This window comes from Misgurnus anguillicaudatus, chromosome 9, assembly GCF_027580225.2.
Source record: "Misgurnus anguillicaudatus chromosome 9, ASM2758022v2, whole genome shotgun sequence".
NCBI classification, from domain to species: Eukaryota; Metazoa; Chordata; class Actinopteri; order Cypriniformes; family Cobitidae; genus Misgurnus; species Misgurnus anguillicaudatus.
In genome coordinates, this window is record NC_073345.2 from 7051782 (window position 1) to 7079711 (window position 27930).

At 39.3% G+C, this 27930-nt stretch overlaps 1 protein-coding gene across 4 annotated transcripts in view; it reads left to right on the forward strand.

Annotated features, from left to right (window-relative positions):
- The window catches only part of tenm2b (teneurin transmembrane protein 2b), a 368733-nt gene that overhangs the window by 147733 nt on the left and 193070 nt on the right, over positions 1-27930 (forward strand). For 2 of the 4 annotated variants that reach the window (XM_055181249.2, XM_055181251.2), the window contains exon 1: positions 25471-25764. The exons of the other annotated variants lie outside the window; for them this stretch is intronic. In XM_055181249.2, coding sequence (XP_055037224.1) covers positions 25710-25764 — 55 coding nt within the window. In that variant the 5' untranslated portion in view covers positions 25471-25709. Of the gene's footprint in view, positions 1-25470; positions 25765-27930 lie in introns of those variants that run through there. 4 annotated transcript variants of the gene reach the window in all.

Here is a 27930-nt window from a genome sequence, read left to right on the forward strand (position 1 = left end):
TGTTGACTGTTTTTGTTGTTTCAGCAGAGAAAATAGTGAAAGATAACAGCAGAACCATAACGTGTCAGTCTCACTGCAGGCAGCACTCAATCGTGCCTTAACGTTAAGCGGTGGCGCGCTTAGCAAACAACCAAACATTTCCGCGCTCACTACTGACAAACCAATCAAATTCGTTTAAAATATATATTTTTTAAATCAGACCAAACACATTTTTATTTTTATTCATGAGTTATATATGTACAAAACAATAACTTTTAATTAATTACAGTGGTCTATTGATAAAAACATGGAGCTGGTGAACAGGTGAAGGGAGACCGCAGGTAGTCCAGGGCGGGCACTAGTGACTCACAGGGCGGGCCCGGCCCCCTAAAGCCCGCCCATGGCGCCGGGACTGAATACCATACTGGGCACAGTTCCATTGGGCTTAATATGCACGATTTGATTGCAAAGCGCAGATCGCAGTTTAAAAGGCAAGACATCTGTTGCGCAACAGTCATCAACTTAATCTGCCTTCGTCAAAACATTCTGATGCATGCAGCACTCTTACATGAACATCTGATCGACCAAGTAAAATAATACGCATAGTGAGAGGGCAGCGTGTCATCGCCTTTCAAATGGCTCAAAATAAAAGCCCCAAACTTAACATTATGTTTGGCTCCAGTGTTAAGAGAAAGAGCTGACTTCACATCCTAATGACGAAAGCTTTCTGATAGAAAAATGTACAGTATTAGTGCATGGGAGTGGGGCACGGTTCAGTCTGGATAGGTCTAATTTGAGTGCACACTAAGTTTGAGCTCTTTGTAGGAATTGCCCCGTCAGTAGTCAGTATTGAATCTAGTGTGCATACTGTATAAAAAGGCTTCAATTAATTAAATAAAACATTTTTGATAAACGGAACATTTTGAGCGCAAACAAATTTGTTCAAATCCTCTGTTCGCCTGTAAGACATCAGCAGGACTCTGATCTGTCAGTGAACTCTACCTCACACTCTCTGCATGAAGCACAGCATGCTACGGCCCTACAGTGGCCCAGATCTGCTGTTCAATCAGTCCAGAGAGGAGACACAGAGATCTTAATAAACATCCATAGTCCTATGAGTGCAGTCTCCACAAACCCTTTCTGGCCTGAGAAGCATCAAACCACATTTCCATGTGTATCATTGAAGATAGCCCTGGCACAGCTTCGGTGTTAAAGGGCAGCTACAGTATTTCAAAAGACTAAAGGCATCTGTGTCTTTATCTTTGTCTCCCCATTCATTTTCATTCTCTCTATCTCTATATGCTCTTGCTTTTTGTTTCTTTACCTATTTATGCATTTTTCTCACGCTGTTTGATTCGTCTTCCAAAATGCACAGCCGCATTCTGTCAGAAATCACAGGCATCGCAAGGTAAAAAGGCAGCGGGAGACAGAAAGGTGTGCTGCAAACAACTGCTTCAACAAGCGCAATTAAACTTCGCCAGCCACCTCAAAGTCTCGTCGAGCCCCAGAAAGCCTTTTCTGCTCGACTGATGTTTTTTTGTCTGTCTCAATCTAATTTTAGTCGGTCTTTGAGCAAAGGTTGTTTTCTTCTTCATCGCTCGCGCTGTTTTGCATTCAGATGTAAAACTTAACAGCTGTGACTTTGCCACAGTAAATGATTGTGCTCTTTTTCTTTCGAGTCTTGTGAATATGCATTGGCACGTTAGGCAGGAGACATTACACATTTAGTGATTATTATGCTTGAACATCTTATTGAGGCTTAACAAAAAACTGGCAGCTTTTATTGCTGAGAAAGAAATGGATAATTTCAGCAATTTTATTACAGTGCTTGCACGGCAAATTCCTCTTTCTTCTTTCATTGTTCTTTTTCTTTGCAATTTTCTGACATTCAAATTCTGGTTTTTAGATCGTTTCAGTCTTGGGAGTGTTAGCGGTTTTGTTGTTTTAAACTTTATATGGTATTTAGGATTAAATTTCAGGTGACTTTTTGGAATATATAGAGATGCAAAACCTTTTAAACGCGTCTGACCCTCTGAGCATTTTTATCAGGCTCTAAGGTTTAGGTTCAGTAATTTCACTTCAATTAAACAGTTATAAGTCAGTAACTAAAATGCCTTATTTTTTACAAAATGTCACTTAAGGTGTTATAGTGGTATTTAAATGGGGTGTGCATGCATTCTGACTTATTAACACAGTTAAAGAGTTAGATTTCTTATGCTAAACATGGACAAAAGTCATGAGCCGCAGGCGGTAAGTAAAACTGCATCAAATGTTTGTGTTTTATTGGTAATCGGTGCGTAAGTGCATTTAATGTAACACAAACATGTTGTGAATCATAAGTTATCCAAAGATAGTGGGACAATGTTTTGTGTGTGTTGCTTGCTTGTGACTCGCTCCGCCCATGGTACACCTTTTTTTTTTCAGAAAAATAGCGGTACAGCTGATCTGTCTTTTATAAATCTGATCAAACTAAAGACATTTCAGAGATATGAATAATGCAATACTAGTCTATAGAGATACTTAACATTAAAGCTGACATAACACACGACGTTTTTTTGCCAATCTAATGTTAATCTTGCTTATATATAGAGTAGTATTTCATTATTCATATGTCCAAAGAGTCTTTCGTTTAGTCAGGCTGTTTTTTCTTTTATAAATCTTTCCGATTTTTGGCGTAAAAGTTTGAACACTTGAAGGCGTGCGGTAGGCGGAGCTGAAGAGTTACGAGTACGCGCAGCTTCGGATACTAGTTTTGGATTTACAGTCGACATAGATGGAAATCAAACTTTTAAAAAACTTTTTTTTTAAATAACCAGCCTTATATTATAAATATGATCCAGAATCGGATACTTAGTCAGTAATGGACGAACAGGAACAATAGCAGCAACGATTACAACAGGACGTCTCTAACAGGTAATTCATCCTTGCTTGTTTATCTGCTATTTTAATAAAAAAGCAACATAATCCAGTTTTTAACTGCATTTGCCCGTTTTAAAAGGTGTAAATGTTGTAAATGCAGTACAAAGTTGTCGGTGTTGTTTACATTACATGCACGTATGCGCGATTGCAAACAAAACACGTGAGATTTTGAATTACTTATGCCTGTGGTTGTGACTCCTAAACGGGGTCTTTTTGACAGCTCCAATAGTTGTAAAAATCGGCGTCAAACTGAACCTTGTTTGTAAAGCAGTCCTCTCCGAAATGCAGCCAGGGAACAAACACTCATTCGCAATTACGTTGCTGTCCGGTAAATACGAACTGCATCCACTGTTGTCTTACGACAGGGAAAGTTAAATAAGGTTTTCTTCTCCTTACATCCAAAAACACACTTCTTTTGTCGAACTATCTTGCTAAAACAAAGTTGTCACGTGTTGTGCAATGATACCGGTGACTTCTACTCGACGAAGCAATGCTAATGCGCGTTCTCGCTCTCACTTGACGTGCAGGGCAGGCGTGCTTTTCTGGGGGTAAAGGCCCATATAAGGAATATGGGGTCAATCAGTCGTAACGGATACCTCCATTTGAAAAAAACTTTCCGAAACTTGTAGGAAAAAGGAGGCGTGAGTTTGGCTCAGAAATACTCTGTTACAAGCTCAACTGGTTTTTTGACACTTTGCTTATGTTAAGCATGAGGACTACAACTCTTAAACTGTGTTAATAAGTCAGAATTACTTAGCATTAAACCTCCCCTTTAACATGAGATAAGCAGAAACAGTGTGTGTTATGTGACCTTTAACAAATTTTTTTTGCTGCAAAACCCTCAAAGGACATGCACAAATGACACTTCTCCTGTCACTCTTCACTGTCCTTTCTGAATAATGTGAAAGGAAGTCAATATCCTAATGAAGTAAACTTCTTTTAATTGGGTAAAAAAACACTTGCACCTTTACATACTGTATGTGCGCCTTCATTCATCTGATTTTTCTTCCGTGCACGTAGAGGACTTTGCAAAAAAAATGTGGCGTTCAACAGATTCTGCCAACAAAACTGTATTTCTCTGAGGTGGGGATTAAGCGGATTTGAAGTGAAAATATTTGATGAACATAAAATGCGTGCCGAAAGCTCATTTAGCTGCTTTTGGATTTGAACTCTTCCAATTTTTCTGTTCAAAATTAATGATGTCATATTTGCAAGCTCAATTGTGGTTGGTCTTCTTTTTTGCATTTATTTGCATACTTAATTGTTAGTTTTGTTGCATCTCTTAAACAAAGGGCCGGCAACCTGGATTAATCATTGGCACGTAAGCACGATAAGAGCAAAGGAGATTAAAACCTTATTTGTTAAAATGATAAATATGTATTTATTTTAATTAGTTGTTTATCGTGAGAAGGCCCTGGCTTCTGCATACCAAACTACTTGCTGTAATCTTTCCACCTTGTCCCAAAAGGCTTATTTAGTTAGTATATGCAGTATGGATGCCAAAAACTTATATGTGACCCTGTCTGTGAAATCCAGGCTAAAGTCTTAAAGAGGTTTCCCGGACAGGGTTTCTACTAGTCCCAGACTAAAATGCATTTTAAGGTGTCTAAATTTAAAACAATTTGCATTGACGTGTCTTAACATATATTAGTGCCATTGTTTTGTCTCAAGATGCACAACCTGTAATGTTTTTGTAAGGTATGATTGTAAAAACTACTTAAATGTCCTATTATAACTAAGATTTAGTCCTAGATGAATCTAAACCCTGTCTGGGAAACTGCCCCATAATCTAATAATGAGATTCGGAGAATCAAAGTTTGATTTCTATCATTGACTTTACAATAAAGTCTTTGACATGATCTTACTCACAGTCAATCTTAAAGATATCAAGGTTATATTTTCACAGAATATTCTTTACATTATGTAGTAAATCACAAAAAAGACTTTAGCTGGGTTTTCACAGGCAACAAAATCAATCAGCGTTCATGGTCCATAATGTGCCACTAAGTAATAAAAAACTTCCAGTATAAAGTGCTGCAGGGATGGTGTATTTTTATAGGTTAACCCGGAAGTTTACAGGATACTGGTTTCCTTGCAAAAAGACCATTATAGACTTTATCACAAAAAAATAAGCTCTGGGTTTATTAGGGATGCTCCGATCAGGATTTTTGCAGGCCGATTCCGATCACCGATTTGTTGTCTTCGTGATCGGCCGATACCGATTTTTCAAGCTGATATTTGAGCTCTTTGATGACTGCAACTGTTAACATTTTTTTCTAGATAAAGTAATAGCACAGATGTTGCCTTTGTTATATTACTTGCAGTATTTAGGTATATTATTATTGTTTTAATAGAGAATCAAATATAGTAGCACAACAAATATTTATTCTGCAAAGAGAAATTTAATATGCCTTTAAAAAGTCTTATGTCTCCTAAAAGTACTGAAAATAAAACACTTCATAGTCTTTTCATGAATTACATATACACACATTCGTATGAAGTATAACAGTTATTTAGTGAAGAGCAGAGTATTATTTTATTGAAAGATGAATTAGGTTACTGTAGCTTTAAGACTTGACAGAGATCGCTCTGTTCACGTGCACTGATGACAGGCTTCTGTGTGTGCGCGCGCCGGATGTACACGGACGAGAGCAGCTGTGAGGAAAATGAAACTTTATACGCTCAAAACTTTAAAACGCATGCAAATAATAAACATTCGGCATGAGGATGCATTTGTCCGCGATATGTGTTGTATACACTGTTTGATGGGAATGTGAAGATGCGTCGCACTGTTAGGAACTAACCTCATAGAAAATAAACATATCTCTGTAAAGGCAAAGAGAGAAATACAAATCTGCACATCGCACATGATGCTCGCACTGCGTAAAAATTGTCTCTAACTGCAGCCGCATTCAGGAGCCTTATGATGACATAAGTAAACAGAAAGATCGGTTCATGCGATCGGCAAATTTAGCGAGGACCGATCGAGTCATTTAATGCCGTTATCGGCCGATACCGATCGATCGGAGCATCCCTAGTGTTTATCAAAAGTTTATGACACTTACGTTTTGTCCAACAAGTTAATCTTTACAGATGAACACAACTTTATGACTTTTGAAGTCAAAATTTGGCTCTTTATATTTTCAGTAAACGCCTTTACACTTCAAGTTTGTATTCATATTTGAAGATTATCTTGTTGGACAAAACGTGTAAGTGTCATTATTACATAAGTGTTAGTATCTAATCCAAAAGTCTATGGGAAAAATCTGTGCTTTTTTGCAAGAAAACCAGTGTCCCGCCAACTTCTGGGTTGGCCTTCAAAAATACGTCACTCCTGCGGCACTCTATTAAAATATTTATAGCCATTTTTGCATTACATAACACATAATACAACACTGCATTTGCATTCTCGTGTAAAGCCATATGATCTTACATAAAACTATTGCAAGGACTGGTATTACATTAAAAAAAATGCACATCTACTCTTTTGTTCTCTTTGCCCTCCGTCCTACTTTCTCCATAATGTTCCTGCCACCTCCATATCAGTACTTTGATTGCTGTCTGAGATGAGGAGATCCATTATTGTTGTAGTAGATGGGTTGGATGTTAACCGCTAAATGAAGAGTGATGTGTGGCTTACTGCGAGTAGGTTTGCTGTTTGAACAGGGCTGTGGAAAAGCGTGTCATTATGATTGATTGAAAGCCTGTCTCTTTGTTGTTCTCTGTTTAAAGTTCACTGCGCTGTGGAGGTGTAACAGCCTCTGCTTTGAAATGATTGATGACCGCCACAAGATCTTATACCTGAGCTCTCTGTCACCCGAGTGCCATAGGCCAAAAAAGCCGCCGTTTCCATGGATACCGTTATAAAATTCTGCTCGTTACACCTGATTGGTTGTGGCCCGCGGTGGGTGGGTTGTCCTTGCCACTCAGCCGTCTGGCTGTGGTCCACTGCTTGTGTTTGAAGAGCTGTGGATGCTAGAATGAGTTGAGTTCTCCTTAAAGTCTCCAAGGGGCTTTGTAGCCACCCATCACATTGAATCAAATCTCAGGATCCGATGCCATGCCAGTAGCATGTACGCCCGCTCTCTATCAATCACCGTGATGTGAAGTCAAATGGATACGCTTTAAGAGAAAGAGCCAGAGGTCTCAGTAATGGCCTGCTGGTTTGACTGAGTGGAGTTTTCCTAAAATATTCTGGCTTGGCAGGACTCTTGCTGGATCTCTGACTGTGAATGTTTTTGAAACTTCAGCCCGTGGAGCTCTTAGTGTCATAGCAGGAGCGATGTCCTGTCAGTCAGCTACACTAAGAGGACTCACACACACACACACACACACCATGCATGCAGGCATGCATGCACGCACAAGCACACACAGGCATGCACATCATTACGCAGGCAGGCGTCGATAGCAGGCATTTCCTTCTGTCAAGTCCGCTGTCATTTTCCGGGCCGCTGCCGAAAGCTGGCTCAGCCCGTTGCCTGGCGTGCTCTCACCTTGACGACGGGCAGAGAGGAAATCTGATCGTCACCTATGAATTATTGATTTTCTGCAAGGCTACTTCTCTACTTTATCCGAGATGTTTGCAATCGTCCACTACCAGGAGCAGAAAAGAAGTTACTTGCTCTCAGCAAGTGTCGTTTGAATTCATCGGCTCACTCGCGCGCACACACATACAGTAGTGGGTTCTCCGTGTAGACGCCTGGCAGATGATCTGCTTCACACACTAATAGGCCTTTTGGATATGCAGAGTTAGTTTTTAGATTGGCACATACAACCTGTACCTGAACAGCAGAATATCATCATGTTCGAAGAATAGAGCATGTGTTGAGTCTTACATGTCAGACGTTCTGTTCATTTCGAGGAACGTCATTGTCTGTAGGCAGTACAACATTAAAATCAGATTAGATACGTATTTAATTAGATTTTGCTTAAGTAAGTGCTTGCTTGGTTTAATGTCCAGCAGATATGAATAGTGTGGGTTGCCTGCAAAAGTGTAAAAGAAGTTAAAAGTTTACAGGAAGTCGCAATCGAATTCACTTCTGTATTGTGACGTGTTTCTGAGTGAAGTGAAATATTACTGCGATCATGTAATAACCGTAATTACCACTGCTTCGAGATGACAACACATGACCTTAAACGCAAAGCTGTTCACGTCCTCCGAGTGGGGATTATGAGTTTCTGTAGCAACAGTTGTCATGTGTGGGGAGGACAGAACCCAAATGCAGACAGCTCATGAAAAAATACTTTATTAAATAACAGAAACCCTTGAGGGGGCAAACAAGGACAATAAAATCAAACAATAATTATAGAGGACAAGACATAATACAAACGATGGCGTCATAAGACACACAACAATCCGGCAAAAGACACAATGGCATTAAATAGACCCTTTTACAGCCCACATGATAAAATAGTTGTGCGCACATTTTGGCAACGGAAGTGGTTCTAAAGTGTTAGCAACGCAGAAAGTTTATTAAAACGGTTTGCCAGAATCAAAATTTTTGGTTGTTGCGTTTACAGTTGCACTAATATTTGTATATTTTTATTATATATTTATATTACATATTTGGCCATCTGCTAATGTCTTCTATCCACTCCACTATAGTACACGGATCTGGTAGCCGGATATCATTTGATAAGTCAACTTTTTAAAACAACTTTCTCCGTCTGTGTTACTTAATCCGCTCACGTAGCTTGACACGCTGCTGATTCTCGCCATACTTCCGTTGCCAAGATGCGTGTGGATACGTTGCTACGTCATCTTTGTGTGCAAACAAAAAAAGGGTCTATAGGGGAGAACTAAACTAGGGAACGAGGATACACAGGTGAAGGGCGTAAACTAATAATAAATAATTAACAAGGAACAAGGGGGCAGGGTCAAGAGTTAAGACAGGAGAGCACCAGGTACACACAAACACAGGCCACGTGACTATCCACAAAAACAAGACAACAGTAAGGCTGCCATGATCCTGTCACATGAAACAAGGGAAAATGCATACAAGGCTGTAATAAGAGTAATGAATCAGCAAGAAAGAATATTGTTGGCAGCTGTAAAATACATAATTACAACATTAAATTACATTTGAACGCATCTGCTAAATATTGCAGAACACAGAAAGTGTGTCAAGTAACAGTAATAACATACTAGAATTGCTTCTGTGTGAGGTCGCAGCGGTCACGTGGTACAAGTCGTAGTTTTTAGAAAACTCCCAGTCCACAAGCTGTAATTACGAACTCTACAATGACATGAACGCTGAAAATCTTGAAATTACGATAATTATGTAATTGCAGGAACGAACCTTATCCATAGACTTAAAAAAAAAATGGACGGCCCGTTCGCTCTCTTCCATTGGTGAAAAGTGAAGCCACCAGTGTCCCGATACGGTGCTGACAGTCCTGCGCAGTAGTGAGCAGGAAGTAAAGCTGAGAAATCAAGGCCCCGCCCTCGCTCTCGCAGAATGCGCATATCACAGCTGTCAATCATGACGTGACATCACCATTTTTATAGCATTAAATAACTAACTAAAAACAAACTTATATTAAAAACAAACACTTGAATTTAGATCATTGTGATAAAAACTACAATAAATGACAGAAACCAGCTTTGGAAAAAGGATAATTGAAGTGTAAATAAATTGTATAGTTGGTCTCAAGTCCCATTGAATAACATGGGGAAGCGGGGTTTTTGACCTATACTGGGACCAGTCACTGGGGGGCGACCGAGAGATTTTTTGGCTTTTCAGGGCTTGTGCGGCACGCTTGACCTTATCGCACAAGATTGTGGGCGTGGCTTGTGTTTGATTGGATATAGAAGAGTGGGTTTTTCATTCAGAAATGGAACTCGCAGAGTGATAGTTGGAGGGGGGTGGAGTTAACAGATGCCTAAGCCGTCAAACTGGAAAACATGTGGGTGTTTGGTGGCTTCTGAATTCATCCCTGTTTGAATCCCAAGGAATTAATGGGGCTATGCTAAATGCTAACACATTAATGACATGCTGTACAAAAAGTACGTGCATGCATTGAATAAAGATAGGTATGTATTAATTCATCTAAGTTAAAGGAATAGTCTACTCATTTTCAATATTAAAATATGTTATTACCTTAACTAAGAATTGTTGATACATCCCTCTATCATCTGTGTGCGTGCACGTAAGCGCTGGAGCGCGCTGCGACGCTTTGATAGCATTTACCTTAGCCCCATTCATTCAATGGTACCATTTAGAGATAAAGTTAGAAGTGACCAAACACATCAACGTTTTTCCTATTTAAGACGAGTAGTTATACGAGCAAGTTTGGTGGTACAAAATAAAACGTAGCGCTTTTCTAAGCGGATTTAAAAGAGGAACTATATTTTATGGCGTAATAGCACTTTTGGGAGTACTTCGACTCAGCGCAGTAACACCCTCCCTCTCCCATTATGAGAGTGAGAAGGGGAGCGGACTTTTCAGGCGAGTCGAAGTACTCCCAAAAGTGCTATTACGCCATAAAATATAGTTCCTCTTTTAAATCCGCTTAGAAAAGCGCTACGTTTTATTTTGTACCACCAAACTTGCTCGTATAACTACTCGTCTTAAATAGGAAAAACGTTGATGTGTTTGGTCACTTCTAACTTTATCTCTAAAGCAGGGGTCTCCAACCTTTTTATGAGCAAGGGCTACCACAATGGATAAAACAATCTGGAGGGCTACTTTTTGATATAGTCTACTTAAACTTTTTTTGTTTTACTTGTTATTTTATTTTATTTGACTTGTTTATATGTTTTAGTATTGTTTAAAATTGTAACATACGTAAACCAAGCCAAGCTAATATAAAAAAATATGTCATGAATAAATATTACAGTTGAGACTATTAATAGAATGTGCTTTGGCGGGCACCTCACAGACTCTGTGCGGGCAACCACGTTGGTGACCCCTGCTCTAAATGGTACCATTGAATGAATGGGGCTAAGCTAAATGCTATCGAAGCGTCGCAGCGCGCTCCAGCGCTTACGTGCACGCACACAGATGATAAAGAGGGATGTATCAACAATTCTTAGTTAAGGTAATAACATATTTTAATATTGAAAATGAGTAGACTATTCCTTTAAGGTAAGAACATAATAAAATATTAAAAAACGGTGGTGTTTTCCTTTAACATTAGTTAAAATGCACAATGAACTATAAACAATTGTATTAAAGGCGCTCTAAGCGAATCCGTGAGACGTCACTTTTTGTTGATGTTTGAACTGTTTTCAAAAAAACGGAGCGTACCTAACCCCTTCCCCTTACTTCTGTGCTTTCATGAACGCGCCTAACCCCCACCCCCAAATCCTTCTTGTTGTTTATTGGCTGAAACACTTTGTTTTGTTTCGTGGTGCTATGTTCGGCCACTGTGCAGTTTGTGGAGCCTAGGCTGTCTACAGAGATCGCGTTTTTTTACAGTTTGATCAGCGGATAGGCAGCTAGCAGATAGTGAGATGTTTGCTGTATGTAACAAAAAATGTTTTATGGTCTAAAACGCGTGAATTCGCATAGAACACCTTTAATATTAATTAACAAAGATTAGTAAATGATAAACAACTATATTGCTCATTTTACTTCATAGCCAAAGTTTTTATTAATGTTAACAACTACTGCGTTTTTTAATGCAGTCAATAAGTACAGACGGTTTCATCGGATGCTTGTGCATTGCCATGGTTACGCATCTGGCCCAAAGTTAACTTCAGGTCTGTGTTTGTTTATCAGTCCGACCTCCGGAGCAAATTCCTTGTGAAAAAATAAATGTTTCAGTTTCCAAAAGGAGAGAAGACAGCGAGCATGAATCAACGCTGTGTGGATTTGGCAGCCAGGCAAGAATTTCAAGATCTGTAGCAAACCTGGTATACATTAATTTTACACAGTAATGTTAGCTCAGTGTAATTGTTGATATGCTTTAGCTATGATTTGAACTAAGTTTAATCTTATTGAGTCTATGCGGTAGTCTAACGGAAGTTAAGTTTGGGCCACAAAAGCTGTTTGTTTATGTTGTTGCCGCTGAAACCGTCTATACAACCAAAACATGCTTGCATCTCTTTTGATCTTTAATGTGTGTTTTTTTTTTAAATAACACTTGTGAATTTGATCTCACATGTACTCGAGCTGTAACGACAGTGTCTTCAGCCACTTGACCTTGATGTGTTTCAGAGTGATTGTGAAGAGAGGCAAGAGAAAGCCGGCTGATTATGTTCACAGTTTGAGCTGTAAGCAAAAAACAACGTGCCCTCTGAATAATCTTATTTGGTCAGCAGGAGCTCTTCCTGTTTACAAAACACACAGCAGTGACACATTATGGTATAGCTGGAGTCTGCAAAAGCACGTGCGATAGATGGACGGCCAGACAGACGGACATCCTTCATTGATCCCTGATGGGAAATTCAGATGCAAATTGTGCGTGTGCTGCACAAATAAAACGCACGCAGCACGCATATCGTACAGTACAGTACGCTTGGGGTAATCAAATGAGACAATGCAGGATGGATTATTGCCGTCTGGCCGTGCCACCTTATTGTACACCAAGGGCAGATTTACATTGTGTAGTTTACACTTGTAGTTCTTGTAAAAGCATCAGTTATTGTGACGTGACAACTATCTAATTCATCCAATAGATTTATTACAAATTTTGCATAAGATAAATAGTTTTGTACACAGTTAAATGATTTTGCACATTAGGTCCTAATGAATTTGACAAATCACAGTCAGAACTTCCTCATTTTTTTCTTTGTTTTTTTTTTGACAACAGCTTGTCATTTTCCGTATCTCCATAATGACGTAGAAGTGGGTGCAAATGACATGAAGTTAATGAGACATCTGTGAGCCTGTGAACTCGAATATTTCACAAACTCGCTGCATCCCGAATCCAGCTAACCGCCCCCTTGTGACAGGGGCTTTCTCCTCCTCCACTAGTTAGGGATTTAATTACGCTGCGAAATCTACAGACGCATTTCACGTGGATGGAAATTGTTAGCGGCACGTTGAGAGCCTCTCGAAAACCGCGAATGGCCTGAAGTCCTGTGACAAATAGCTTATCAGAATCTACCTCAATTTTGTAGGCTCACATCACGACATCAGTCACTTTTTTATCGGTTTATCTCACTGATGAGACTGAGATATTGGTATCACGACTTAAGGGATTTCGGATAAATGTCATTGTTTGTTTGATTTCCTTTCCGGTTTATTCAGCCCTGAGTTATTATTTGTTGCATATGCCATTGTAAAGGACAAAGAGAAGTAATTGCTCTTGACGTAACTGCTTTTCAAAAATCGGGCCAAGCCTATAGCGCTCCAAAAGTGATGATTTAGCACTGAAGAGAAGCCAGAGACACCAGATTGTGAGAGAGGCCTTTACCAACTGGATACACTTGTGTGTGTGTGTGTTTCATCGCTGAATATAGATGAAATTTACATCATTTCACTTGTGTTAGTGTTCCTGTTTTGTTAAGGTATGAATGATTCTTATAAGTTTTATCAGGCCAATGTAATATTCAGATCTATTACTGATTTACTGTAGAGAATCAACTGTTTCTCACTCGGCACAGCGTGTCGCAGGGTTAAAGCAATCATTCTTACTGCACTATATAATCTGCAAGTCTGATTATGGTTTGGCTTTATCATTTTCTCAATGTTATCCAGTGACTCACAGGTAGCATTCATCCACCTGCAATGGATCCTTTAACCCTCACGATGAAATGATAATAAGCTGCCATCATTAATTGATGAGTGCGTATGAAATGAGTTGGTTATGGACAGAAGGAGACTGTGTAGGCGAGGACAGAAGACCAAAATCATGCTGATTTTTCCCCACCAGGCTTCCACCTAAATTGGCAATATCCAAATTAATGTCCTTTCAGCTCCAGGTTTCCACCACGATGGTCATTAATATCTACACGGTGCTCATTTGAAAGGAAGGGGGTGTCATTTTTTGGAAATGAATCAAATCTGAGCCCCTGGTCTTTGACATTTTTTATACAGTATTTCTGACATCAGCACTACCTGGTACTCTTACTGTATATTGACGGCACTTTGGAGAGGTTGAGCCTTGCATTTGGCGACTGCAGCCATCCGTATCCTCATGCAAATGTTTTTCTTCCTCCCCTCGTATGTCAGATGCTAATTAGCAAATATCTAATTAGTGTTAGAAGATTAATCACTCTGGGGAGAGATGGCTGGAGGGTTGTGCCAATGAGACGGTGTGATTTTGACAGAGATACTTGGAGAGCTGCTTCTCGCCAAAACAAACCAAATAGATGGAACAAATCAACGCGTCTGCCGATGTTGATCGATCATGTTATTTGCAGGTTCAATTTACTTTCTGTGCATTTTCAATGAAGCTTCAAAGGGCTCTAAACCGAGACATAAGGGTCTTATCTAGTGAAACGACCATCACAATAAAAAAAAAATTTGTTCATCTTGCTCTAGCCGTGTGACACGCATGCGCGACCTTGCGTATTACGTAATCACGTCGAAAGGTTTTGTTTTATGTGAAATGCACATTTGCAGACCATTTAAAACAATAAACTGTCACAAAGACATTGACCGCGTTTACATGCACCCTAAGGGCTCAGTCACACCAAAAGCGTTTATGGCAGTTGCAGGCGCCTTTTTTGAATGGTATTCTATGGGCAGGGCGCGTTTGCGCGCTGTTTATGCGCGCCGAGCGCCTTGCGGTTTTCTGCCGCCTGCCGCGCACGCGTTTTTGAAGGAGCGCTGAGAGCGGAGGAGCGCCTGACGTCATTCGCGTCTTCCATTGTCCAATCGAATGAGGGGAGAGGCGGGCCTTACGTTGTGGCGAGGGAAGTTTACAGTTGCTTTGAAGAACCGGACTCCACTCGCTCACTCTCTCCTGCGTGTTTGTGCTCCTCTTATCCTCAAACAAGGTCAGAGCAAGCGCCCTCTTTTTAAAGTTTCTGCTAATATGACAGTTAACAGCAAAAGAGCGCTCACGCTTCAATATTTGATTGACAAGACAGCTGACTCGGTGGTTGCTTAGCAATATGAAAAGCCGCGCTGCACTGCTCTTTTTTAAAAAAGGCAGTGCGTCGCGCCTTGCGTTTGCAAGCGTTTAAAGCGCTTTTGGTGTGACTGAGCCCTAATAATGTCAAAACTGCGATTATACTTTACCTCATGTAAACGCAATAATTCGATAAAAATAATGCGATTAAGCTCATAATCGCAGTAAGTATAATCGAATTAAAAGAGGTGGCGTACGCCATTTATAATCGCAGTATGCGTCCATGTAAACGCTTTAATCGCATTTATACCACACTAACTGAAGTGCGCGTGTGTTTTAGTCACGCACCTTAACCACAAATTCGTTTTAAACTTGACATTAGGAAGTTTTACATGAACTCTTCCAACACGACTCGCTGTCAGCAGTCTGTCTTCATTCAGAAACAGCTCAAATAACACGACAGCAGTGTATTAAAGCTTTAAGGGACATTAGAACGATAATTATAACGATAAATATATTAGTGACCACATCATAATGATAACTTCATGCTAATTCGCTCAACGAGCGCGGCATTACCTAATATTGGATATTTCTTGTAATAAAAACTTTTTTGAAATTGTTTACATGTCACTGAATGTATGCTGTTCTTGTTGCATTTACACAGCGGGAAACCAGCAGATGTCCTCAACTCGCTGCGTTTCGCGTAACTAAACAATTAATGTAGTAGGTTAATATCTTACCTTTTGGCGTAGTCCGTGTGGTAGAAAAATTTCACGGCAACAACTGCATCAGCTCTCTGGATACCTGAGGTAATTTTATGTTATAACCTCAGCAATAAATGAGCTTTCTACTGCATTTTAAGTGCGCGTGCACTTCAAGTTCAAATAGATTTGATTGGCTGTCAATGGTTTATCGTTCATCATGTGCCAAAGTCACTATCGTTATAGTTGTTGTGTGAGCTCTGCTATTATAAAACGATTTTTAAAACTATATTTTTATATCATGTGAACGCCCTTTACAGGCACTGTCATATTTATATCTTCATCACGGCACCGGATAATGAAATACATCTATAACAACGTGTTTGTCATTTAACGTAAGTAAATTAAAACAGTGGACCATATATGTGAGTTCATCATTTGTGCTCTGCATTGGGCTATGTGTGAATAATCCGAAAATAAAAACTGCATGTAAACCGGAGTGAAGAGGTTAGCTCTAGTCATGTAAACATCTTACTGCGATTAAGACCTTATTCGCATTATTGGAAATAATCGCATTATTGGTGTGCATGTAAACGTGGTCATTGATTAGTGTTATTCCACATACAAAAAGATTGGAACGGTCCTATTTCTTCACACTTGTAAACATTAGATCACATAAAGTTTGGTTATGACGTGTTATGCGCCGGCTCAGCCGCATCAAACTTGCGCTGTAAACACATGTATGTAGGTATGATGACAAATTTTCAAAAACCCTAAATCTCAAAATTTATCAGATTACTAGACAGAGCAAATATTCCCATTTACAAAGATACCGTGATTGTAAGAATCCGTTTAGGATTGAGAAAGTTATGATATTTTTAATATTAGAAATCAGAGGAAAAGTTATATGATTGTCTATGGAAGATGTGTGACCGAAAATGCTGCTTATTTACATGTTTTGGTTATAACTTTCTCATTTTATTAGATATTTGCAGAAGGTAGAATTTTTTTAGTTCTTTCAAATTAAATCATGAACATTTACTGTTTTAGTTGGAATGGGCAGTTTAGTTGGAATGAGTTTGTCATATTCAGACTCAGATCCAGTTTTTAGAACATTGCTAATGTATGAGTCTAAAACAAATCCATCAAGGGAAATAAATGGCTGTGAACGACTATCGCAGATTATGTGAAGTAAATCTAGTAGGGCTACAACATCACCTAAATTCTAAATGTTTAACAAGCACTCTTCTTGTTTGGGCTTCTGTTGGCAAATGCCGGGAATATTCTCCCACACAGATAGCCTGGTTAGCCAGACCTACATCAAGATGTAAGGTCTGGCAACTCTTCACACAAACGGCTCAATGCAAGGGGCGGGATATAAGGTTGTCCCTCAAAATGTCTCTGCACGCAATAGGATAGCGCTATGACCAATCAGAGCAAACAACAATCACAAGCGGATTGTGGCTGAGTCCCATGCGTTTCCCCACCAGTGGAGCTAATTGGTATATCAAACTTTTACCGTAACCAGTCGGCAAAACTCCAAACACATCTTTCTTGCTTAAAAATGACTTCAGTAGGGTTATTTGCTCTTCTCTCAAAGAAAAACATAAGTCTAAGTCCTCCAGAGTCGCGGCCAAAGCCGCTTCAAAAGAAAGCTGTTCGCCAGCAGCAGCAGCCATTCTTTGTTTTCAAGTAGGAACCGTCGCAGGCAGCTCTGTCGTCATCATGTTAAGCCCGCCCCACAGACGCTACACACGATGTGATTGGCCTGACCAAATTTTGGTTTTTGGAGCTGTTAAGTGTATTGTGAGTGCCTAGACTAAACCCTGGCAGCAAATATATTTTGCGGCCGCTAGGGTGCGTCTAGATTTCTAGGCTTCCACACAGAGCGATTAGCATCTCATTTCTCCATGTCCGCTGTCGTTTTTGATTTCCATAACCTGAACTACAATCTTACATTCGGCGCTTAGCGTCTACGTCACGGCTCTCAGCTCGCCTTCTGTTCGTTGATTGGCCGGCTGTTGCGGAGCCGGAGGAAAACTGGGAGCTTGCTATAACAGACTTGCCCTGTGTCTTAATTCGTTCCCTAGCTCCCGAGGTTGTGAATCAGTACATCGTGTACACAGGTTCGGGCACTGGTAAGGACTCCAGCTCACTTGACATTGGGACACTGTCACGTGGCTGCTTAAGTGCGTTGTGATCACTCACAGCTGTTACTCATCAACAACCAGCAAAACCAACATCTCTCGGACTTATTTTTAAACAGTACATTGTAAAAACGTTGTCAATATTATCTTAAATTTCTGTGCATAAAATTGAAGGAATATAATTACATTTTAAATAAATATTATTATTTTAAATATTAAGTAGATTGTGGTCCCCACTGTGTAGCTATGTGTGTTTATATTTAAAACTAAAACAAATGATTGTCGTTATAAAAGTTCTGTCACATTTCGTAAAGTTTATTGAGTTGGATCGTGATTTCCGGTAAGGGAACATAGGGACCATCAATGCTCACTGGTTTCTGCGTTGCATTGTGGAAATTTTAGGGAAGGAACGTTCCAGTGCACTGGAAGAATTTTGCGATTGAGACAGCCCTTAAAATGGCCGACTCCCTGATCAGTGCCCTGACTACTGAACAAGGGAGCTGATTGGGACACACCCTGAGTACAGAAGCGAACTGAAATTGAGCGGAAGTACGAAGTCTGACGTAGTCAGTCTACATCAGGACTGACATAGACGAAAATCGTTCATTTTGTTTTCCAGTGTAGTCACATGGACTATTTTAACAATGTCATTACTGCTGTTTGGGGCCTGAAAGTGGTAGTTGTGTTGCAGTCAAAAAGCTCTTGTATTTTATCAAAAATATCTTAAATTGTGTTCCAATTATTAAACAACGGCCATGCGGGTGTGAAACAACATGAAGGTGAGAGCAGCATTTCCTTTCATAAAACTACTTTATACTGCCATATGATGTTTACAAGATATGCAATAATCATTACAGAGCTTTGTTTTGCTTGGCTGCAGTACCTGGATAAACATAAACATCTTGCATAAACATCAGTGAATGATCTTTAAACCATAATTATAATCTGCCTCATCAACACATGGCTTTTCTGCAAACCAGTTACGATTACTGGGCAAATGTTACGTCATCCAATTAATATTCTTCAGCTGCCCCCCTTCTCCAATTTTCAGAGTTTTCTATACAATGTTTAATAATCCCAAGCTAATTAGAAACCCGGGGCTTTATCGGATTTCCTTTATTTCTTCTGTTCTTTCAGCAGAATGCCCCATGTATGCAGGTGAATGACAGGTTATTCTAATCAAACTGATCTTGCTTTTATCTGCGTAAGAGAGCTGCTTCTCATGTAAAAGAGAATGCGGAAAACTGGACACGGTGCGAGAGAAAAGGGCATAAGTAATCCCCCCACCATTGATAGCCTTTGTTCTTCCTCTACTGAAAGGGAATATTTGATCAGGGCCACCTCTCTGCAGAGAACCACATCAGCCTTATGAAATAGCGACTTGAGTTAGTTTGTTAATGAGTAAAACCTCAATGTGATGTGAATATGAAGAGAGCAATGCATTGCAAGAAACATTGTAATCATTCTTTCAAATCACCATTGAGGTAGAAGTTAAATCAATGTTTTTAAAATTCAGTTTTTGTTTACACTGTTAGACTTAACTGTAGTTTCTACAGTTACTTACCACAAAATGCCCAGTAAAATACCATCATTTTCTTTTGCGGTAGACTGCTGTAAAACAACAGCAGTAGTGCTACTGTAGTTGAATAAAATAGTGTTATAAAAGCATGTAAAATGGAAAAATAAAATATATCTATGAAATGAAATACACTTTATTTGTTATGCTTTTAGCAGTAAAGCAAATTTCAAAATGTGAATTTTTTTTCAGCAGTGTAAATAATTATTGAGAATTGTAGATAGAAACAAGAAAGGATCATGGATAAATGCTTGACCGTCAGATTTAAATTTGACCTCAAGACTTCAAAACACTAGTGACGCCAAGATTTCGCTCCTCGGAGTGTCGGGAGAGTGACAGAAGAGGCTACTTGGGGAGTGTAACGAGTAACTTTTAGTGACTCTGCGGCACTGTGGTAGTGTTACAGACCTACGACACGGATGACCTGGGTTTGATTCCCCTTCAATGCAATATTTTTTTAAACTAGGTTACAGTAAGGGTATTATACTGTAAAATGGAACTGCGGTAAAGGCATCATACTGTAAAAAACATGTACTGTACAGTTATGGTACTGTAATGATGCAGTTACAGTAACTCACTGGCAACGTACCGCATATATACAATAAAAACTCTAACAGTGTAAATAAATGCATGTAATCTAACTATAAGAAAATATAATGCATAAAATAGTAATATTTTTCAGTGATAGAATGTAACACCAGTATTTTTAAGTCACTGATGAATATCCTCCAATTCACTAAAATGGCTTGGGCATGAATTCGACTAAGTATTTAGTTGGTGCCACTTTACTCTTACTGTTAGCATACTGGAAGTGATTTGCACTCTGCAAGGGCTGTCAAGTACATGGCTAGCGGCATTTCAGTGCGACATGGCAAAGAGGAGCTCACGTGTCAGCAGTTTCACAGCCTTCGGCTGCATGGAATGGCAGGGAAGGGGAATATCTGTCTGTTTTAGCTTAACTGGAGACCTACACAGTTCGGCATAGTGCTTGAGGAAATCTAGAAAGACACTCTGTGTATATTAATGGCTGTTGATAAGTATGCCTGTTTAGCTCTCATCTTCAGGTGCGATAGGAAGACTTCTGCAGTTGGCACAAGCCCATTCAAATGACATTGGACTGGATGATTCATCCAACTGTGGCATAACCCGGCCGATGGCATTTATGATCATTTGCATATTGTAGCAAGCTAGATGACTGACAGCCACAGGCAGACACCTGTGCAGTGATTAGACCAAACCCATGACAGCCTGCAATGGAACAACAGATGTGCACTGGGGAATAAACCACTGCATCCCAGGAGAAATCAGATTTTTCCATCGTAATAAAAAATATATTATAAAAATATCATAGATTACATTCCAGATCATTCTGATTTGTACAAATTACATTTATAATTTGTGATTGTTTATATACTCATTATTAAACATTTCCAGGGCCTCATCATTAAATGTATTTTTTACATTACTTATTTATTCTATTCTAAATATTAAATATTCATTATCCTGTAACATGTGCTTGCCCACAGTATAGTGCTTACATAATGCTACATTGTAACATAAAAAAAAATGTATGTGGTGCCTTTCAACCTTTTGTTTTTATACAAAAGTTTGTCTGTAACTCTCCTACTTCTGAAATGTATCCTAGCAAAAAGAAAAGATGAATTGCTGACCCATTTGTGTCTACCTGATCAAATTCTTGCATGCAAGATAAAAACATTCAAATGTGCTTTTGTGGACCTAGTAAATCAAAAAGAGATGCTGTTTACATCATGTACAGTGACTGCTTCATAATCTTGAGGGGTTTTGGGTGCAGTTCATGGTGTACTTAAAAATGTTCCTTTTGTTAGGCTATATTGTTCATAAAGAGCTTTAAAGTCCCCATGAAATTGGCAATTCTTATTTTTTAATGGAATGTTGCAGTGTTTATTATGAACAATTTTTCAGTTTGGGTCATTATTTTTTCTTAATTCATGTGCCCTAATCAACTTTAATCAAAATCTGAAAATGTGACAATCCTTCTCTGATAACGTCAGCCAGAAAACTTGGGTGGGAGCATCCTTTAACACCACCGCTTCAACTGTCAGTCTGCTGCGAGTTCCAATTCATTTCAATTCATGATGGAAAACATAAGCTACATTCGCTATTTTCCTTGTGTGATTTCCGTATTACTCGGAAATATACCGTATTTTCCGGACTATAAGTCGCACTTTTTTCATAGTTTGGCTGTTCATGCGACTTTTAGTGAGGTGCGACTTAAAGGTGTTCTATGCATTATCGGCGTTTTTGTCAAACAGTGACCCCTAGAGTCGCTGGAGAATACTTGCAACTGTCATAATTTCCCACTCCCCCTCTAATACACCTCCAAAGATGCTTTCTTAACTTTTTAAATTGTTTAGCCTCACGTCTCAAATTCGCGCGTGCAGTTGTTGTTATAGGCTTGATCGACTTCATGCAGCGCTGCAAGAACCGACAGCCGGATGACGTCAAAGTGCCATCTCGGATCATTCTCGTGGTACTTTGACGTCATCCGGCGGTCGGTCCTTGCAGCGCCACACAAAGTCGAACAAGCCTAACGTGTGTGACGTCGTTGCCATAAAGCAAGTCGTGATTCTCGCGAGATTTGTCAGGGGCGGTTCTCTCAAGCTTGCATTGCTGGTTTTGCTAGCGGCGTCCTCCCCAAACTTCAACAGGAGGATGATTCGCCCTACTATGACTTTGTTTACCACCGATATAACTGAAGCTATTATATTAAGTTAAAATATCTGCATAGTGTGTCTTTAAATGTCAAAATTAATTTATATGAACCAAGAGAAACCATTACCATCTACAGCCCTGAGAGTCCGCTCTATGCTGCTCCTGTATTAATGTAATTCAAGTGATTCATTGATGTGGAATGACTTCGAGACCTTTTTGAACTTGATTTGGCTTTTCGTGTTGATTTAGCCTATCAGCCTCCCAGGTATGTTCTGTATGCCATTGTGTATCGTGTAAATAACTGTTAATGTTACTTTAACATGTACGGACACCTAATAACATGTACGGACACCTATTTGACTGATGCGACTTATACTCTGGAGCGACTTATAGTCTGGAAAATACGGTAGATAGTAAAGTCGATCACAACTTTCTGTTCATGGGGACTTTAACATCAGCAGAAGCTTTCTGTTGCATAAAAGATTCTTCATGGTCAAAAAAGGTTGAAAATGGTTATTTCAGGAACTTTTGACTACAAGTTTCTTTGGAGAACCAAATATGGTTCTTCTATGGCATTGCTGCAAATATCACCCATATTTTAAAGACCATACTCTATAGGGAACCAACAAATTAGATCAGTTTCACTGTTTTAGTCCATCATTGCCTTACACTACCCGTCAAAAGTTTTGAAACACTCACTTGTTCTTTATTTATATATTTTTGCCTAGAAATTGCAAAACCATACTCGTGCCATTTTAGAAGCTTCTTGAAGTTTCACCTTAGAATGATTTTTAAAGAATATTGAAGGATTTTACATTAACTCTGGACTTCTGTTGGCTACTTTTCCTTCAATATTCAGTCTAAGTCATCTATTTCAAAAATAATATTTTAAAATAAAAATTCAGTTTTCTAATAACTGAAATGATTCTGTTTGGCACAGCTATATTTTTGTCTACGACAGTAATTTCGAACATTTAACTGTACACCTTCAGATGAAAAGATTTTTAGGATCATTGTTAACATTTTAGTGTCAATTTTTGACCAGTAGTGTACATCACATACAAATGCACCTACCCCTGTAACCATCACCACTTGGGTGCATTGAAAAACTACACTACTGAAGAGTAAGTGCTTTTTATTGCTTTGGAGTTTGGATAGCACTCACAGATCCCACGCAAGTTTTTATGAACAGACCCTGCAGTCTAGTTTTAGACCAGGGTAGATAACAACTGCCAGCATTACAATCTGTTGACTCGTATTGTCCAAACTTAAACTCCAGGTACAGGACCAATGCCTGGCTGCTCCTATGGATGTTCATTGGCACGGATCAGAGACCAGCTTCATCATAGTAGCTCAAAGTAAGAATAGGAATTAAGAGGGCAAAACTGCTCATAGGTCAGCATGAAATGTGTTTTGTTGTAGGAGGGGGCTTCATAAGTAGTAGGGTTTGCCCAGCAAGGACAGGAAGCTGACCCATATGGGAGAGGATGGCAACCAGCAGGCCGTGCTTGGCTATGTGAAACTTATTGGGCACGTGGGCAACAATGTAGCAGCTTGGAGCTTTGCAGGAGCACTGGCCATCATACCATAACTAACCATTTGACCACCGTCTGAAAAATAATATGATCCCATGGACCAAATTTAGTAGCTTTAAAAGCTTCACTTCATTTAATAAATGTGACCCGTGTTGACAAAATGAGTCGAAATGCGCTTAGTCTAATTTTGAGCTGGAGGCAAAAGAAAGTATAAATGTTGATTTTGGCCTTAAAAATAAGTACATTTAAGTCCTTGTCTCTTGATCTAAAATGATCTTTGTTTGTACGTTTTCTGACAGGTGTACCATCCTAAATGGTATCCTAAATCTGGTATACTAAATCTAATACAAAAGATGCGTTTCCATTTACATGCGTGTGACATTTTGGTTTTGGTTTTAAAACATGAAGGAATGGGGAAATAAAGTGCAGTGCAAAGAGTTATTAAGAGCGATAAGACATGAAAACTATCTTTCTCACGCTGACTGACAGATGCGAACCGAACGTGCGAGCGCATGACCTCGATATACAGTATACACAAATACACATAATTACAGTTTTAAAAAATATATCTGTTTTGACAAGAATTCATGCAGACATAATCTGTTATGTCTTAAGTAAATGTTTGGTTAACTATATCATTATATGAGATCCTTGCATTACAGTAGATCTTAAAACTGTCTGTTCAGAAAGAAAAAAGTGTAACATATATTGATGTTGTTGTTTTTTTGGTGGGGGCATTTATGCCTTTATTTGATATACAATAAGGAGACGAAAGAAAAGTACAGGGTGGAAAGAGGTGGTATGGGATCGGCAAAGGACCTCGAGCCGGAATTCGAACTCGGGTCACCAGAAGTGCATCGGAGCAATGTCCATGGCCACACCATCGGCTCCGACATTGAAAATGTTTTTGACTTTGCGTGTGCCAAATCTATTAGCTTTATCAGTTATTTTAAGGTATGCAAACATTGTTTTGAAGGTTTTTTTAATAATGTCAAAATATAAAAAAAACTCATTTTTGAAAATTTGTTCCGACTTATTTTGCCAGCACGAGTCACAAATGTTGTGTGGAGTGAAACGATGTCTGTAAGAGAAATCGTAATAGTTTGAGCTTATTTAGTTGCTTATACGCTGTGTAATATTGTAAGTAAATTCATATTTACTTAATCATATAACTTGACGTTCATAACGTCAAATCTCGCATGTCTTGTGACAAAACACGCATATGACAGTTAGTCTCGAGACAAGCAAACACCAGTGAGATTCAATGTTATTTTAACTTATTGTGCCGATCTCTTTTTTGCTATGGATGCACGACTTGATGATTAAATAATCTCAAAATATAAATCGTTTTAACTTACAATAATATTGTTTCTCTTAAGAAAACATATTAGCCCACTGGAGTCATTTGGTTTACTAATGTTGGATGTTTGGAGCTTCATGTTGAACTTGACCCCCATATAAGGAGATAACATGGCTTTTTAATATATTCATGAGGGTGAATAAATTATGCGAGAATTTTTATATTGACATATTCCTTTAAGAAAAGAAAGGGGTTAAAAGGGATATTCGCGGGGTTCTAATGCCATTATAAAAGAACAATTTTTGCTTTCCTAAAGAACCCTAGATTTAAATTCAGACGATTTTCTTACCTTTATAGTCTGAATAACGGTTCTTAATGGACCTAGTCCGACTTTTTATGAACCTTTATTTTTAACAGTGCATCACAGCACTCGTGTTGTCTGTGGATCAATGTGGGTAAAAAGACCTGACTACAAACCTAATTTATAAGCAGCTAGAATAGTAACTGATAATGGTGTGTCTCTATCTCATCCGTGCAGTCTAATATCTCTCATCGGTGTCAAGATATTTCTCACTCTCACTTGTTATTTCCTTCATAAACATTCCCGGCCACATCCCACCCCTCCCTTTCCATCGAAACCGCAAGCATCTGCTGTGTGTGGAGTAAAGAAGGCACAGAGCTCCTCTCTCTAACTCCTCTCTATACTGCCGTTTCATTCTTATAACTTTCCGTAACGAAACGTCAGAGGAAAATAGAGATGAACACTACTGGTGTTTAGAAGTAAACGCTGATTGCGAGATTAAAGATTTCGATTATAGATTACATTTGCGATATTTAGTATCCTACCTTACCAGTTCACAGGAGTTCTGACGGCGTCGGGAAAGCCGGGGAGAGATGCATCACCCGGGCATTCACAGCCATAGGACAAAAGCGATCCAGCACGATGCAGGTAGGAGTCGCTTCACTCACTGACATTGGCGCGTGAACTGACAGGCGCGCGAAAGTGCCTGAGGTAAAGCGCGCGTTTGGGTAAGACCAACGGTCACTTTTATCTGCCATGGATAAATCGATACAATGCTCAGGAAAACAACTGTTTTGTAGGTATGTGTGTGTGTTGAGGTATATTTTGTAACGGAGTAAACACGTACATCTGATTGATTGAGTTTGATATAAAACTGCGTTGGCCAAAACACGCACATTTGTAAACTTCGTAAAGATTTGAGCGCACTGCACATGCTTTACTCAAATATACAACAAGTAAGTTAATTCGTTACAAGGATTTCTTAATTTTGTGTTTATTCTTGATGTATTTTGAGTTATATTTAGGCATCAATCATTAATAAATGGATGGAATAGAAATATCGTAGTTTATTATTAGACAATGTCTTTGTGTTTCAAGCAACTTTAACGTTAAGGATTTGTGGAAAAAAAAGTGATTATACTACATTACCATGCTCTGCTGTACATATCGTCACACTGCAGGTGATTTATGCAAAACTGATGCAAACACTGTCCTGCCACTGATAAAATAGCTAACATTTGTTTATAATCTAATCTTTGATAAGAAGTGTTTTAATTTAGAAGGAGATAAGCGCATTGTAATTGTCTGTATTGTATCAAAGCATTAAAGGAACCGTTCACCCTAAAATTATATTTTTTCATTCTTTCCCCACACTCGCATACAAGACAATATTAGTGCCTGTCTTCCCTGAAATGCAAAATTAGATTTTTCCCTGCTGCTCTTTTCCATACACTGATTGTGATGCTGGAAAGTGGTTTGTGATTTATACTGCCAAGCTCCAAAAAGGACAGTAGCATTATAAAATTAATGCATGAGTTGTGTGTTATATTCCTAGTCTTGGCATAATAAATTGCCACCCACTTGCCTTGTATCCACTTTATTCGTATCGAAAACACAAGCTTGGACGTTCTGCCTAGCGTGTTGTTTTATGTTTCACAGAGGAAAGCCGGTAATAGAGAGTACATTTAAATTCGGGTAAACTGTTCCTTTAAGACAATAAAGTGAATGATTTGCGTAGTAGGCTGTACTTAAGCCTAATTACAATGACTAAGCAATGGAGACTCCAACTCGCTTGTTTTATCAGCATTAGTATGATTCATGCACATGACGTGAATATGACACAATATAGTAAGAGCCATTTTAAACTTTTATTTTGATTAATACAGAAGAGAAGGGCATAATAGCTTTACGTAATATTTTACATGTCATAATGCATCCTATACAAAACACAATTAAATCTCTAGTGCTCATTGATTAACTCATGTAGACCCAAACTCAATGGCTATGAGATGGATTCTCGTCTGTAGCAGTATGATGGAGAGGACACACACGGTGGATAAATTGCCCAGAGGTCCAAACTGAAATTAAATGCTGTCTGCCAAGACAAGTCCAGCAGATGCGATGGTCAGTGTATGTATGTGCGCGTCTGTCTGTGCATGTGTGCGGTAAAAGCATACTCTTTCCTGAAGAGAATGAGATCCTGAAGCTTCATCTCTACACAAGAGCATAGCTGTGCACTTCAGGGAGCCGGGGAGAGAACGTGAAAGAGCTCGGCGTATCTCTGCTTTTACGAGCCTCTTAAAATTAGACTGGCATGAGGCAATTTACCTCAGCCCAGGCCTCTTAGCCCACAGATGCAGGAGACGGGAAGAGAGGAGGGGGTGATCGAAAAGCCTCCTGTCCAGAATGTGTGATCAATGGCAAGCCGTATCAGCCCACCACTGCCTGTCCGTATCATTTCAAAACTCGATGGGCAGTCACCCCGACAGCTTCACCTCCGTCGAAAGACACTGTGGTGTTCAAAGGCCTCATTAAGTGCACACCCCCCGCAAGATAAGGCCGTGGCTTTAGCATCGGCTCTCCTGTTTTACAGAGCCGAACATGTATTCACAAAGCGACCCAAGCAGCTGTGCTTTTAGGCGTGCTTTGGGAGAAGATATATAAGAGTCGGTCGTATTTCACAGGAAAGCCTCAGAAGTGGATGTGGTTGTCTGTTTTACGCAGTCTCTCGAAGCTCTTTTGAGTTTTTGCTGTCTAATTAACGGTACTTCCGCATCGGTTCTTGAACTAGAAGATCCCAGTTTTTAAATTGAA